This window comes from Oratosquilla oratoria, chromosome 37 (assembly GCF_046742065.1).
Source record: "Oratosquilla oratoria isolate Oo_2021 chromosome 37, ASM4674206v1, whole genome shotgun sequence".
Taxonomy (NCBI): domain Eukaryota; kingdom Metazoa; phylum Arthropoda; class Malacostraca; order Stomatopoda; family Squillidae; genus Oratosquilla; species Oratosquilla oratoria.
The window spans coordinates 4,482,047-4,499,203 of NC_134813.1; the positions used below are offsets into that span (position 1 = coordinate 4,482,047).

The 17,157-nt window shown below is 41.3% G+C and overlaps 1 protein-coding gene across 6 annotated transcripts in view; it reads right to left on the reverse strand.

Moving 5' to 3' along the window:
• The window catches only part of LOC143019507 (brefeldin A-inhibited guanine nucleotide-exchange protein 3), a 659,822-nt gene that overhangs the window by 174,790 nt on the left and 467,875 nt on the right, over positions 1-17,157 (reverse strand). For all 6 annotated transcript variants that reach the window (XM_076175183.1, XM_076175181.1, XM_076175182.1 and 3 more), the window contains exons 28-29: positions 15,636-15,741; positions 15,335-15,539 (exon numbers count right to left, since the gene is read on the reverse strand). In XM_076175183.1, coding sequence (XP_076031298.1) covers positions 15,335-15,539; positions 15,636-15,741 — 311 coding nt within the window. The remainder of the gene's footprint in view (positions 1-15,334; positions 15,540-15,635; positions 15,742-17,157) is intronic.

The following is a 17,157-nucleotide window of genomic DNA, read 5'->3' on the forward strand; positions in this document are numbered from 1 at the left end:
TAAAAAGTGACTAATTATGTATATTACTATTAACCACTTCATTACGGGTATTAAATCTCGCGGGGCAGCAGCCAATGCCAGCCGTACGACGTAACGAAATAATATTCGCATCATAAAATATAGTCGCCGCTTATATCGATCGTTCTCTCTTTCACCCGCGAATTTTGAAAACCACAGAGAATGGGATTAAGGGCGCATTTGGGAGAATGTAAAAACACAGGGGCGACTACAATAAATATAATCAAGACGCCGATATGGCAGCGTCGCGAATCCACTTGCTCCTCATGACGCCTACGTGTGCGGCACCGTATGGAAGGGGTTAACATGAATATATTTGGTTGTGGTGGTGAACTAGGCCTAGTGTGTTTAACCCTTATATGAAAAGGAATAAACCCTAAAGAGGAATATATCTAAACTGTCTATATGGTATATACTCCAATGGAATGCATTAATTGATATTTATTAAGATTTGTCTAATAGGAATTAACAATAATACTCCTCCCAATTTCTGCTTTTCAGATGAGTAATAGAAAGCAGCCCTCAGGGGCGCAAAATCGCAAATGCAAAGCAGAACAAGCAAAGGCAGTAGCAAAACAAGAGGACTCTTTTTTTAAGTATCTAAGTAGAGAAAAAACAAGCAAAAATGGTAGTAAATCAGCAGGTAGTACCAATATTGAACCCACTGCAACTTCAAACACAGACTGTAAAGTAGATGTTGCACAGACTTCTGTTGGAGAAAAAGCTGATGGTATTGAACCTGCTGCTGTATCTGACATTGGAATTAGTGATGTGAATTATGGAGATCCAGCAACTTGGCCTGACACATGCAATAATGTTTTGCGACAACTGCTTGTACAACATGGACCACAGCACATTTCTTCATACAACTTCCCCAAGGATTCTAAGAACAGAAGATTTTCCCCCATACATTACAAAAGAAGATTGAGTAATGGTGAGGAAGTATGCCGTGACTGGTTGGTTTATTCAACTTCGAAAGATATTATGTTTTGTTTTTGCTGTAAATTATTTTCCTCCAAGCCTAACGTTTCTCTGCATAAAAAAGGTTCTAGTGATTGGCAGAATACCACAGCAATTCTTTCTGTTCATGAAAGAAGCACGGAACATATTGACAACTATCAAACCTGGCGTGAACTTGAACTACGATTGAAACAAGGAAAAACCATTTATCATATTGAACAGCAGAGTTTGAAGTAGGAAGAAAAGTACTGGCAAAATTTTTTGGAATGTTTGATTGCGTTGTCTAGGGTTCTTGCTGTACAGAACTTAGCATTTAGAGGAACAAATGAGAGCCTCTACAGTCCCAACAATGGAAATTTTTTAAAGTTGGTTGAATTTCTAGCTTTATTTGATCCAGTCATGAATGAACATTTACGTAGAATTAAAAACAAAGAGACTGGGAAAAAGGATCCAAAATGAACTTATACAACTCCTGGCAAGTGCAATTAAAGAGAAAATTTTGGCCGAAGTAAAGCTTGTACTGGGGTATTGGCTGCTTGTTATTGTGGCAAAGTAGCATGCAGTTGATACTTTAGGGTCTATATGGGGTGCCCCTACGAACCAGAGCCACACATAATTTTGTCTATGATAGAGGAAAACTCTGTTCATAGAGAAATGATGACACTTTTATACTACGACTGTCCCTCCGTTATGCTGTCCTCCAACCCCTTGTTGATGTCCTGTACCATTTCTCTGAGTATTCCTTTTCTGTGATGGGGGAATTCCCTGTGGTAGGGGAAAAGAATACTGCCACCAAGTATTCCCACTTGGATCGTAAGAGGTGAAAAGAAAGGGACGGGGATTGGGACTAGGCATCCTTCTCCTTGTAGCCCCACAGGGGAAATTCCTAAAAGAAAAAAGAAGGCATAAGAGGGGCTGGAAAGCCTCGGACCAGCATCCTAAGGTTTGGGTCTTTTAATGTGCGTGGATGTGGTACAGATGAGAGTAAAAGGGAAGAGATAGGTAGTATGTTTGTGAAAAGAAAGATGGATGTGTTGGCTTTGAGTGAAACTAAGTTGAAAGGGAAGGGTGAGTGTAAGTTTGGGAGTGTAAGTGGGAGGTTATCAGGAGTGAAGAGAGAGCAAGGGAGGGAAGGGGTGGCTATTCTAGTAAGTGAAGAGATAGGCAAATGGGTAGTGGAGTGGAAGGAGGTTTCCTCAAGGATAATGTGGATGAAGGTGAAACTGGGGAAGGAGATGTGGGTCTTTGTAAGTGCATATGGGCCTGGCAGTGAGAAGAGTGTAGAAGAAAGGGAGGCCTTTTGGATAGATCTAAATGAGTGCATAGAGGATTTGGGAAGAAATGTCGATGTGATTGTACTGGGAGACCTTAATGCTAGGGTGGGAAATGGTCAATCAATGGAGTGGTTGGGAAATGTGGAGTTCCAGGAAAGAATCGTAGTGGAGAGTTGATGGTGGAAATGTGTCTAGAAAGAGAGTTGATGATAGCAAATACAATGTTTCAGAAGAAAGTCAAGCATAAGTACACATGGGAGAGGGTGGTGGAGGGAAGGGTGGTAGATAGAGCGTTAATGGATTATGTAGTGGTAAATAGGATTATGATAGGAAGAGTTAAGGATGTACATGTGCTAAGGGGAGAGGGTGGGGGAATATCAGATCATTTTTTGGTGGAAGGTAAGTTGAAAGTGGAGGATAGATGGAGGAAGAGGAAAGGGACAAACGGTAGGGAGGTTCTTAGAGTGAACTCTTTGAATAAAAAGGAAAAGGAGAAGGAGTACGGAAAGAAACTGAAGGAGGAGTGGGAGGGAGTAAAGGGTAGAGTAGAGCTGGGTGTGGAGGAGGAATGGGGATGGTTCAAGGAGGGAGTCATAAAGTGTGCAAGGATGGTGTGTGGAACAAGAAGGACAGGGGGAAATAGAAGAAAGGGTAGTGAATGGTGGGATGAGGAAACAAAAAAGGTTGTAGAAGAGAAGAAGCGAGCTTTCACAGATTGGTTACAAAATAGGACGAGGGAGTCATATGAGAGGTACAAAGAAAAGAAAAGAGAAGTAAAGCAAAAGGTAAAGGTTGCAAAGAGGAGAGCAGATGTGAAATGGGGTAAGAATTTGACAGAAAATTTTGAAAATAATAAAAAGATGTTTTGGAAAGAAATTAAGAGAGGAAGAGGAGGCGAATCAAGTAGAGAAGAAAAGGTAAAAGGTGCAGATGGAGAGATGATAATGGAAGAGAAGGCAGTAAGGGGAAGATGGGCAGAATATTTTAGGGAGTTGCTAAATGTGAAGGAGGATAGGGAAGGAAAGATTGCTGCAGTGGGAAGTGCGAAGAAAATGAGAGTGATGAATGAGGAGAATGGAGGAGAAATAAGGAAGGATGAGGTGAAGGCAGTTGTTAAGATGATGAAAGCAGGTAAGGCACCTGGTCTCGATGGATGCCATGCGGAATGTCTGAAAAAAGGAGGTACAGTGATAATGGACTGGTTGGTGAGGTTATTTAATGTTTGTTGGAGAGAGGGTAGAGTGCCGGAGGACTGGAGGAGTGCCTGTATAGTTCCTCTTTACAAGGGAAAAGGGGACAAGTGTGAATGTAGTAGTTTCAGAGGGATTAGCTTGTTGAGTGTAGTTGGGAAGGCTTATGGGAGGATCTTGGTTGAGAGGATTAGGAGAGTAACAGGAGTAATTGGTGAGGAACAGTGTGGATTTAGGACGGGTAGAGGTTGTGTAGATCAGATCTTTGTGGTAAGACATATATGTGAGAAAGCTATAGGAAAGAGGAAGGATGTTTTTTTGGCTTTTATGGATCTGGAAAAGGCTTATGATAGGGTGGACAGGAAGGCACTGTGGGAGGTTATGCAGATATACGGGATAGGAGGAAAGCTTCTGGGAGCTGTCAAGAGTTTTTATGAGAATAGTAGAGCTTGTGTCAGGATTGGAAATGGAGAGAGTGAGTGGTTTGAGGTAAAGGTGGGACTTCGTCAAGGATGCGTTATGTCGCCCTGGCTGTTCAACTTATACATGGATGGGGTGGTGCAAGAGGTAAATGCAAGGGTAGTGGGTCAGGGATTGGAGATGGTTAAAGAAAATTGAGAAAAATGGGAGGTGAGCCAGCTGTTGTTTGCGGACGACACTGCGCTTGTGGCAGGATCGGAGGAGGGATTGAGGAAGTTGGTGGCAGAGTTTGGGAGAGTATGTGATAGAAGAAAGCTAAAGATAAATGTGGGTAAAAGTAAGGTGATGAGATGTACAAGGGGTGAAATTGGCAGTAGACTGGAATTGAGCATTAAGGGAGAGCGACTGGAGGAAGTGGATAGTTTTAGATACTTGGGTGCAAATGTGGCAGGGAAAGGTGGAGTGAAAGTGGAGGTAGAATGTAGATTGAGAGAAGCGAGTAAATGCCTTGGTGGATTAAAGAGTGTAATGAGGAATAGACATTTGGGAATGGATGCTAAGAGGAGACTGTATGAAGGAGTGATTGTGCCAACAGCACTGTATGGGGCAGAAACATGGAACATAAGAGAAGATGAGAGAAGGAGTTTGAATGTGTTTGAGATGAGGTGTCTGAGAAGTATGATGGGGGTTACTAGGCTAGATAGAGTGAGAAATGAGGAGGTGAGGAGGAGAACAGGGGTGGAAAAGGAGCTGGGAGATAGGATTGATGAAAGAATATTAGGATGGTTTGGACACATGGAAAGAATGAGAGAAGACAGACTAGTAAAAGAGGTGTGGAAGGCAGATGTGGAGGGAGTGAACATGAGGGGACGTCCTAGGATGAGGTGGATGGATGGGGTGAAGGGGGCTTTGGGGAAGAGGGGAATGTCTGTTGAGGAAGGATGGGAGAGGACAGAAGACAGGGATGAATGGAAAATGGTTGTATATGGATGATGTTGTGATAGCATGAGGTGGAATGGGCGGGTGGATGGGGGGTGAGGTAGTATGTATGAGCAAAATTTGACGCAGCCCAAAGGGATTTCTCCCCGTCCTCTCATTTTATGCAATGGGGGGACGGAGAGGGGGGGGTCGCCGATTTAATGAAGCGGCCTTGCTGTGGATGTGCTGTGTCTTGCGACACTGCTTCTGACCCAGGGCAGTGGACAAGGTGCAGGGATGACCCGTCATTCAGGAGGTGCTAAGATAAAAGGGAGGGTGGAGGGGTGTGGAGTGTATTCAGGGATGGAATGGGTGGGAATGATTTTATGCCTTTTTCTTTTTGGCTACCCCCCTTGTAAGGGGGAAAAAGCCTTGGTATATGTATGTATGTATGTAAAGCTTGCAAAATATTTCTCAATTATATTAGATTGTACACCTAATAGCCACATAGAGCAACTGACAATGATTCTTCGATATGTAGATATTAAAAAAGAGCCAGAGGTTAGTCAGCATCAAGTTTGCATCAAAGAAAGTTTTTTAGGCTTTGTTCCATTAAAAGAAACTACTGGAGCTTTCATGACTGAAACACTGGTGGATGAGCTTCAAAATGTGGGGTTGCAGATAGACAATTTATGTGGTCAAGGATATGATAATGGGAGCAACATGAAAGGAAAACACAACGGTGTTCAGCAGAGAGTGCTTGATATGAATCCACGTGCCTTCTTTGTACCTTGCAGTGCACACTCATTAAACTTAGTGGTGAATGATGCTGTCAAATGTTGTCTTCAAGCTACAAAATGTTTTGGCATAGTACATCTGTATAATTTTTTCTCAATCTCAACTCATCAATGGCAGGTTTTGGTCAGTATCATGAAAGACTTAACCATCAAACCTTTAAGTGAGACCAGGTGGGAAAATCGGATTGATGCTCTTAAACCCCTCAGATATCATCTTGCTGACATATATGATGCTTTACTTGAAATTTATGAAGACACAAACCTTAAAGGGTCATCTGGAAGTTCGACCCAGGTTGAAGCCAAGGAGTTAGCTGATGCCGTTTCCAAATATGAGTTTGTTGTTTCACTTGTTACATGGTATAACATCCTGTTTGAAGTCAATATTACCAGCAAGCATCTTCATGATAAAGATGCTGATTTAAATTCAGCTATCAAACAGTTGGAAGCAACAAAAAGCTACCTTCTGAGCTGTAGATGTGATGATGGTTTTCAAAAAGTTCTGGTTGATGCTACAGAGGTGGCTCAAGATTTGGAAATAGAGCCACAATTTGAGAAAAAACAATCACGAAAACGATGAAAGAAGCGTCTATTTGATTATGAAGTACATGAGGAATCACTAGAAGACCCCAGCCAAACGTTTAAAGTAGAATTTTATTATAGCGTTCTTGACATGGCCATACAGTCAGTAGAAGAAAGATTTCACCAGCTACATTCCTACAAAGCAATATTTGGCTTCTTATATGACATCCATGGAATAAAAAATGCACTAAACGCAGATATTCTTCATGACTGCCAAAATTTAGAAAAGTCATTAACACACAATGGGCATCACGACATTGATGCAAGAGACCTATGCTCAGAGCTCAAGGCAGTATCAAGGCGCTTGACGAAACCCATGCTCCCACAAGCAGCACTGCTTTATATTTGAGCAAAAACTGCAAGATAGTGTACCAAATGTTGTGATTGCCCTCAGAATATTATTAATTTTGCCAGTATCCGTTGCAAGTGGAGAACGCAGCTTCTCTAAACTGAAGCTAATTAAAACTTACTTGCGCTCAACAATGCTGCAGCAAAGGCTTGTTGGTTTAGCTACTATATCAATAGAGAACGAGGAAGCTTCTAACTTGGATCTTGCTAAATTAGTGGAAAAATTTGCTAGTCTAAAAGCTAGGAAAGTGGAATTGTAATTTTTGTTGAAGCGTGTCATGGAAACCAATAGTTTTTTATTGTAGCCTACATAATTTCATTTCCAACAATGTGTTGCACAAATTTTTTTTTAAACTTAGTATTGGATGGTTGATGTATTACAATACAGAGTATATTGCTATAAAATGGCTCTTTTTGTTACCATCAACTATAATTGATACAAAATTGAACCAAAAATTATTGTCCCCGAGCCAATGGCCCTGGATGAACTTTCAAGGAGAGGACCCAAGGGGCATAATTTTTCAGCTTCGCCGAGGGCATCAAAAACTCTCGGGCCGGGCCTGTGTGTTGTATGATATGGGGTGAAGTGTTACATCCTGGGCAGCTGTTCACAATGCCATCCAGCCTCTTCTGGTAGGTAAGAAGTGCTGGGTGGTGGCCGCACCGCAGTCTGGCCAGGTGGACTCTGTCCTTTCATGGGAGAGAGGATTCAGAAGGGTGGATATCAGGGGGTCTGGCATGCAGCAGTGTGTTGTCTTTCAGTGTGTTAATGGAGCAGTGAGTGATATGATTATGAATATGTTTCCAGAGGCTGGTATTTGGTGGTTGTGGAGGAAGAGAAGAGAGTATCTGTGTGTGATAAAGGTCTTTGGGTGTTGTTTTAATGTTTCTTGGTGTGTGTGTTCTGCTATGTAGTGTAGCGGGTGTGATGTGTTTGTGGTGGCTGCAGCAAGTGTTTGTGTGCCTCTCATGTCGAGGTGGTCCTTGACTTTGAGGACTTTTGTTTCAAGGTGTAAATGGTCTGTAGGTGTTGTATTTGTGCAGCCTGTAATTGTTTTTAGGGCTTTGTTTTGTATGATTTGAAGGGTGTTGTGGTGTGTCTCACTGAGATTAGGAGCCCATGCAGGACTCACATAATTCATCACTGAGCATATGCATTGTTTGTATATTGTTGTATTAGTTTCTTTGTTTTGTCCAAAGGTTGTTCCAGTGATTGACTTAAGTGCGTTAAGTCTAGGTGTGCATTTGTTTTTTATGTTTGTGATGTGTTGTTTGAAAGACATAGATGTATCGTATGTTACACCAAGAATTTTCGGTGTGTTTGTGTGTGGTATTACAGTGTTGTTGATTTAGAGATGAGGTATGTATTTGTGTTCTTTTGTCCAGCTGGTGGGAAGTGTTGCTGTAGACTTGGTTGGAGCTATTTTGAGTCTGTTTGTGATGAACCATGTGTTAAGTGTGTCAAGGTATGGCTGGATTATTTCTGCAGCTTTGTCTGTGTTACGATGTGTGCATGTGATTGTTATGTCGTCTGCGTAGGAAGGGATTTGTATTTCTGAGGTGTCTGGTGTGAGTAAGTCATGCATGTATAGATTAAAGAGCATAGGGGATAGAACAGAGCCCTGTGGTACTCCATTCTTAATGTTTCTGATGTGCGATGATTGGGCATTATATGACACGTAAGCATTCCTACCTCCCAGATAATTGGCCAGCCATCTTTTGGTGTTATTGTGCATGTCTGTCTTATATATTTTATTTGTTAGGTTGTGGCGGGGGATAGCATCAAAAGCTTTACTAATGTCTAATGTTATAAGAAGTGTTCTTTGGTGGGGCCTATCTGAATTGATGCCATCTAAAATTCTTTGTGTGAGGTTTATCAGAAGAATGTTTGTGGAGTGTAGTGGCCTAAAACCGTGTTGTGAGTCAGCAAGGGGAATATGTGGTGTGACAAGTTTAAGTATTAGGCATTCAATGACTTTAGAGGGGGTGCAGAGAAGTGTGATTTTGGTGGTGCAATGTTGGGATTGTTGGGTCTTTGTTCGTTTTTGGAATGGTGATTATTCTACCATGCTTCCAGATGTCGGGTATAGTGTTGTGTGAATAGCTGTAGTTTGCAATGTTTGTGAGTGCGTGTAAACCTTGTGGTCCAATGCGTTTTAGGTGGATGTTACTTATGTTATCAGGGCCACAGGCAGATGAGTGCTTGAGATTATGTATTATGTGTTTTGTCTGACTGTCTATGAAGTGTGTATAATCTGAGTCTGTGGGAAAGTCTTTCTTACGTCGAATAGTGCGTCGGTCGTCAGGGTGAGAAGTGAGATGGCTTGTCTGTGCAAAATGATTTATGAGTGTGTTTGCTTGTTGTCTGTTTGAGGGGAGATTGTCTGTTGTTGTGATTATTGCTGCGTGAGAGCGTGTAGCGTTACTGTTGGATAGTGTAATGCTGTTGAGTGTTTTGTACAATTTGCTGGAGTTTGTTTTGTGATCAGGTGTATTGACAAAGTTTTGCCAATTTTGTGTTTTTTGTTTGTGTATTTTATTGGCAATCACAGTGTTTAGTGTTTGTATTTGGTCTGCTATGTTTTGAGGGATAGGTGTGGGGATATTGTGTTTAAGCGTGTCTCGTTGTCTGATGAGGCCTTGGATTTCTGGTGTGAAGTTGGGGTTGTGTGATTTTCTGTTGCCTCTAGGGATGTATCTCTTGTCTGCATTTTGTATGATTGTTTTAAAAGTGTGCACAGCATTGTTTATGTTTGTGATTGGTGTACTGCATTGTTTATGTTTGTGATTGGTGTACTGTTAAGTGTTTCAAAATGTTGTTCTGTCTCTTCAGTAAAAGCTTCCCAGTTAGCTCTCTTGTAATTAGTGTATGTATGTCTGGCCAACTGGGGTGCATCTTGTTTTGGTGATGATGATTGGAAGGTGGTCAGAACCAAGGGTTCCGACCACTCTCCATGATGTTGTTGGGGTTAGGCAGGGGGAGCAGAAGGTGATATCAGGAGAAGAGGGAGTGTATGGGGCTTGGTGTGGGATATGTGTATGATTACCATATATTTCCGTGTATAAGACGACCTTTGTATAAGACGAGGTACAAAACTAGAGCAAATTTTTATTAATTTATCTCATATCGGTAGTATAAGACGACTGCTAAATTACAAAAGCATCAGTGTATCAAACCTACCGTACAAAAAGAATTGTTTTGTTTATGTTTATAAGCTGTTTTTTTCTGCTTTTTCTCTTTTCTTTCTCATTACTTAACTGTATCCTTATACCAGATAAATTACTTACTGTATCCTTATAAATTCAAAATAAATGAAATAACAAAGCAAATCATGTATCATGATTTTCTGAGAACACACGTCAACTAACAAAAATGATTTGCGTAGTGCATCACTTGATGTTCTCTGCGAGTTTGTTATTAAAGCCTGGGAAAGTGTTAAGGTCGAAAGTATCGTAAAATCTTTTTAAAAATGTGGAATCTCTAATGACATGGATGGCACTGAAGATGATTTATTGTATGAAAGTGATGACGAAGCCGAAGTCGACTCACCGGAACCATACTGGGATCCCTACGATGACGGCATATTTGAGGAATCTTGTGATATGTTCGAACAACTTTTCGAAACAGAGAGTGACGATTGTGACGAGTTTGAGGGGTTTTATATAAATAAAGAAATAAAGTTTTATAATGTTTTAAGCTTTAAATGTAATGAAATGTAATTTTATTTAAAATAAAGGTTTTAGAAATACGTTTGATATGTAATATTGACGATGATTAGAAATTAAGTTTTATAATTTTATAATTTTTAAATTTTCTATGTTTTAAATGCAACTACTGTAATACTTTTTTATTGATAAACATTTTATGTACTGTAATCCAAAATTGTTATTTTCAGTCTTAAAAATTACTGAAAAGTTAGCGAAAGAAAAAGGTTACTCTGAATGCAACCAGTGCTCGATGTTTACATTTTTTTCAGAGTAGTTAAAAGTACCGTAATTTCATTAATATAGAATTATTCCTTGAATTTATTAACAATTGCCATTTACTATAAAGATATGCCAATAATATATAAGGTAAATATGGTTTAATTACCTTTATTACCAGTTCTTATCACAATGTGAATCATTTCATGTGTATCGGTGGTTATCGGCAGGCTAGCCTACCAAGTCATCTCACGTAGAATTCAAGGTCTGATTTTTATAATGGTAGTATAAGACGACCCCCAATTTTAAGGGGTGAATTTAGGGATTTTAGGGTCGTCTTATACGTGGAAATATACGGTATGTGTGTTGTTCATGATAGTCAATGAGTCAAACTGAGTCTGTATATCAAGCCCTCATCTGTGTCAGGGTTGTCGACATACCAGGCAGATGACTTGGCGTTGAAGTCACCACCCATGATCAGGTTGGGGATTGAGGCTAGTTGGCTAAATTGAGGTCTGAAGGTGTTTGGAACTGTGGGGGATGATTGGGGGGGGAATGTACATGTTAACTATTGTCAGTGTTGATTTGTTGCCTGTGCAGATTCGAATGGATTGGATTTCTGTAGTGTTATCTGTGGTAGGGAGGAGAATTTTGGTTGTGGCACTTGTGTCCACAAAACAGATGGAGTGGTGGATCAGGGTGATGAGTCCACCGCCATTGCCATCGGTCCGGTCTTGTCTGATGGTGGTGTAATTATGAAATGATGGTGTTTTGTGTGTGTGTCTTAGTTTTGTTTCTTGTATAATTGCAATGTGTATGTTGTGTTGTTTAAGAAAGTGTTCGAGTTCATGTTTTTTCATGTTAATACCGTCAATGTTGTGTTGTAATAAGTTGATGTTGTGTGTTCTGTATGTGTTGTATGTTGCCGTTTGGGGTTGGGGTGTTAATGGGGAAGGTATTGGATCTGGGTTAGAGGGGGGGAAAGGAGAGATTGGGGACAAAGGAAGGGGAGTACTGATTGGGGATAAGGGCAGAGAGAAATTGGGAGTGGGTAAGGGTGCTGGCTGTGGTTGGGGAGGTGGGAGTGGGGTTACTGGAGGGCAGGTAGAACATGTCCAAGTGTTTGTGTATTGGTTTGTGTCAGCAAGTGTTGTACAAGTGAGGTGGGCCCAGTTTTTGCACATATTGCACTGAACTGAGCCCTTTGTCTGTCTGCTCAAAGTAATGGGTTTAGAGCATGTTGGGCATGTGTATTTTGTGGTGGGCCCAGGATTGCTCTCTACATCTCTGGCTAAAAGTAGAAGAAGAGAGGTGATCGCCGGAAAATCACCTCTCGGTGCAGAAAAAACGTAATATTGCATGTTGAGAAAAAGGATTGTGGTACTCCCCAAGGCAGACGTAGCTCCTCTTGGGGATCGGTGCCACCTGCGTAGAGCCGGTGACCAGGGCTGGTTGCCGCTGTTTGACCCCCAACTCTTGGGGTTGGGGGGTGGTCCCACGACATAGACGCTGCGGCTCCAGGACCAGGGAGGGTGGTGAATGGGAATGGAGTATATGGGGATGGAATGGGTGGGAGTGATTTTTATGCCTTTGTTTTTTGGCTACCTCCTTTATAAGGGGGAAAAAGCCTTTGCTATATGTATGTTAAATGTGAATGATGATAGGGCGAGAAAGGTAATTGTAGTGGGAGGCATGAAAAAATGACAGTGATGAATGAGGAAAATGGGAAAAAATAAGGAAAGATGAGGTGAGAGTAATTATTAAAATGATGAGAGCAGGTAAGGCACCTGGGTTAGATGGGTGCCTTGCAGAGTATCTAAAAAAGGGAGGTACAATGATGGTGGACTGGTTGGTAAAGTTGTTTGATAGTTGTCTAAAGGAGAGTAGAGTGCCAGAGGACTGGAGGAGTGCCTGTATAGTTCCATTTTACAAGAGAAAAGGGGACAAGTGTGTAATAGTTTTAGAGGGATCAGTTTGTTAAGTGTAGTTGGGAAGGATTATGGGAGGGTTTTGATTAAGAAGATTGGGAGAGGAACAGTGGGATTAATTGGTGAGAAACAGTATGGGTTTAGGACGGGTGGGGGTTATGTGGATCAAATTTTTGTTGTAAGGCAGATATGTGAGAAAGCTATAGGAAAAGGTACATACATACATACATATACCAAGGCTTTTTCCCCCTTCCAAGGGAGGTAGCCACAAAGGGAAAGGCATAAAAACACTCCCACCCATTTCATCCCTAAATACACTCCACACCCCTCCCACCCTTCCTCTCATCTGAGCACCTCCTGGATGACGGGTCATCCCTGAACCCTGCCCACCGCCCTGGGTCAGAAGCAGTGTCGCAAGACACAGTACATCCACAGCAAGGATGATTTTTGGGCCTTTATGGATTTGGAAAAGGCATATGATAGGGTAGACAGGAAGGCACTGAGGGAGGTATTGCAGATATATGGGATAGGAGGACAGCTTTCACAATCAATTTAGAGTTTTTAAGAGAGTAGTAGAACTTGTGTTACAATTAGAAATGGAGAGAGTGAGTGGTTTGAAGTAAAGGTGGGACTTCGCCAGGGGCATGTTATATCACCTTGGCTGTTCGATTTATACATGGATGGGGTGGTGTGAGAGGTAAAAGCAAGGGTAATGGGTCAGGGATTGGAGATGGTAATGAGAGAAGCAAGTAAATGCCTTGGGGTATTAAAAAGTGTAATGAGAAATAGACATTTGGGAATGGATGCTAAGAGGAGATTGTATGAAGAAGTGATTGTGTTGATTGTGTATGAAGCAGAAACATGGAACATAAGAGAGGAAGATTTCAAATGTATTTGAGATGAAATAACTGAGAAGTATGGTTGAGGTTACTGGGCTGGATAGAGTGAGAAACGAGATGAGGAGGAGAACAGGGGTGGAAAGGGAGTTGGGAAATGGGTTGATGAAAGAGTATTGGGATGGTTTGGATGCATGGAAAAAACGAGTGAAGAAAGATTAGTAAAAGAAGAATGGAAGGCAGAGGTGGAAGGAATGAACAGGAGGTTGCGATGAAAGATGAGATGGATGGATGGGGTAAGAGGGGCAATGGAAAAGAGGGGAATGTCTGCTGAGGAAGGGAGAAGATAGAAGATAAGGCTGATTGGAGAATGGTTGTGCATGGAAAGGATTCTGTGTGAATGATATTTTGACGCAGCCAAAAGGGATTTCTCCCTGTATTCTCTTTTTCTGTATGAGGGGATGAAGAGGGGTCACCGATTGAATAAAGCAGCCTTGCTGTGGATGTACTGTGTCTTGCTACATTGCTTCTGACCCAGGGCAGTGTGAGAGATGTAAGGATGACCCATCATCCAGGAGGAGCCAAGAAAAGAGGGAGGGAGGGAGGAGTGGTGAATGGGAGTGGAATATGTGGGGATGAAATGGGTGGGAGTGGATTTATGCCTTTGACTTTATCTACTTCCACTGTAAGGGGGAAAAAGCCATTGGTATATGTATGTACTAAAGTAAGTACTGGCAAGTATTAAGATGAAATGTCTGGAAAGTATGGTAGGGGTTAAGAGTTTGGATAGAGTGAGAAATGAGGGGGTGAGGAGGAGAGATGGGGTGGAAAGGGAGCTGGCAGATAGGGCTGATGAAAGATTATTGGAATGGTTTGGTCACATGGAAAGAATGAGTGAAGAAATATTTGCAAAAGAGGTGTGGATGGCAGAGGTGGATGGAGTGAATTTCAGGGGATAACTGATGATGAGATGAATGGATGAGGTGAAAGGGGCTTTGTACAAGAGGTGAATGTCTTTTGATCAAGGAAGGGAGTAGGCAGTGGATTGGGGTGAGTGAAGAATGGCTGTGTATGGATGATATTTTCATACAGCATGAAAGGATTTTCTCCCCATCTTCTCTGTTTTCTATGTCTGTTGACCAAGAAAGGGAGAAGGCAGGGGATAAGGGTGAGTGGAAAATGGTTGTGCATGGATGATATTTTAAAGCAGCTCAAAGGGATTTCTCTCCATCTTCTCTAATTTCCACATATGGGGATATAGAGAGGGGTTGCTGTGTAAGTGATACATTGATTTTGACCTGGACAGTAGGTAGGAGACAGGGATGACCCTTCATTCATGAGGAGCTAAGATAAGAGGGAAACAAGGGTGATGGTTGTGTGCCTTTGACTTAACTACCTCCCTTATATGGTGGAAGAAGCACTTGGTATATAGACTAAGGTTTAGCAAATTCTATAGGAAAATACACAACAAAGAGGCACATAATATCCACAAATCCTGAGCAAAACATCATTTAAAACTAACACAAGAACCTTCAATTCAATAAGCACATGAGGAGCTGTATTCATCTTAGGTACTCTATCCTTTAGGAATCTGGTGAGGTTACATGACTTATGTACTTTACATCTATATTTTCAGTTTTTTTGCTATAGTAGGAGGAGTTTGCAACATTAAATTACTCATCATCATGAACGTGTAAAACTCTGTTGTGTATAGTCAACAAGATGTAGGGGTGGGTGTTAACTGAGAGAATTAATATGGGAATAGCAAAATTTAATTAGGGAAGATCAGTGCAGGTTTAGGAGAGGAAGTGGGTGTTTGGATAATCAAGTGTCTGTGATGAAATAGACATCCATGAAATTTTTGTCAGGAGGTATGGATTATTTTGTGGATTTATGAATTTGGAGAAAGTGTCTGGCAAGGCTGAAAGAGAGGCACTGTGGTGTCTATTGTAGATGTATGGGAGAAATGGAAGTCTTTTGAAGGCAGTCAATTTTTTTTTCACAAGCAGTAATGCATGAGCCTTGGTAAAAAATAAAGAATGTAAATGGTATGTGGTGAATGTGGGGCTACAACAGAGTTGTGTGATGTCAGATAAGAAAGACTTACGCAACTTTACAACTGTAGAATACAATGAGAATTACCTGGTGAATCTGGCAAGCTGCATAGAAGTGTAAAGAGGGCATCCAATACTTGAGGTTGGTATCGACGAGGGCATGTCATTGTGGCCCCAGCAAGGCCTTCTAATAACACATACCAAACATTGAGAAGTCCTGAACCCTTATCAAGTGCTGCAAGGCAGAGGGGCTCATATGCAGTTTGTTGTGGCCATAATTTTTCGTATGGAACCTGATCAAAGAAATGATGTAAGCAGAGTGATTATGATGTATCCAACATTAACCATACATTCACACGTAAGAGAACATTACTTGAAATAAACAATACCTTATAATTATGATCAAGTACTTCTTCCATCAAGTCCCACATGATACTCTCATCAACATTAGCTAGGTGTGCATCAACCAATTGGGGAGGACTATTTAAAGTTATTCTGAAATAGAAGCAAATGTATAATATACAATCTCCAATAAATGACTTGAACTTACAGCAAAGCTGGAGAAAACATAATCTACCTATATACCAAAGGACTTCTTATAAGGACAGTAGCCAACCAAGGTATGCAGCCACCCTCCACCCATCAAAAAGCCATCTGTTTCCCTTTCATCTTTGCTCCTTATGGATGAAGAGTCATCCATGACCCCCACCTGCTGCCCAGGTCAGAAGCAATGCAGAATGACACAGCACCTCCACAACAGGGCCCAATAGCTGAAACTAATTTACCCCAATTGCTTCATTGACATGGTGACCTTTCCTCCTTGTCCCCTCACAAGGAAGATGAAATCAGAAAGCATGATGATTATGTAATATCTTATCTCAAGTACATACATACACTTAACCCTCAATTTAATGGACAAATGTGTGCAGACCCTTGTCCGTTATTTGCAAAAGTCTGTTATTAGAAAATCGGGTCCATCTGTTACCAATATTGGATACTGAACATAAGTCTGTTACATAGAAAATTGTCTGTTAGGTTTTGGCGTGCACATATGTATTAGATATGTAATAAAAAGCTACAGTACATATGTATAATGATGTACATTACATATAAAGAAGAAATTGAAGCATTTCTTACTTTAAATCTAGTTGCTGCAATTTACATATGTACAGTACAGGATCTCCATTGGATTAGTGGTGCCAGCCAGGGGTGCCAGCCTGGGGGCTGACAGTGCTGGCTGGTGCATCAGTTGTATCCATGGTGCCAAGGTGGGGGGTGACTGGGCACACTGGGCTGGCTGGTTCATCAGCTGTATTCATTTTACAGACTTTGTCCTGTATTTGACTGTTACTACCGGACACCTATTGGACAAATTTTCATTTTATGGACTTCGTCAGGAATTTCACTGTTACTACCAGACACACTTTTTTGTCCACTAAATCGAAAGTCCGCAAATTCGAGGGTTGAGTGTACATATGTATACCAACAGTTTTTCCCCCTTACAAGGGAGGTAGCTAAACTCAAAGGCATAAACCCATTCCCACCCATTTCATCCTTATATACTCCACTCTTGCATTTACCCTTTGCACCACCACATCCATGTATAAACTGAACAGCCATGGTGCTATGACACATCCCTTGTGAAGTCCCACCTTTACCTCAAATCACTCACTCTCTCCATAAGCTTTACTACTCTTGTAAAAACTCTTAAATGATCTTAACAGCTTTCCTCCTATCCCACACATCTACATATCTGCAATACCTCCAACAGTGCCTTCCTGTCAACCCTATCATAAGCCTTTTCAAAACTTAAAGGCCAAAAAACATCCTTACCTTTTCCTAAAGCTCTCATATATCTGCCTTACCACAAAAAGCTGATCCACACAACCCCTACCTGTCCTAAAGCCACCC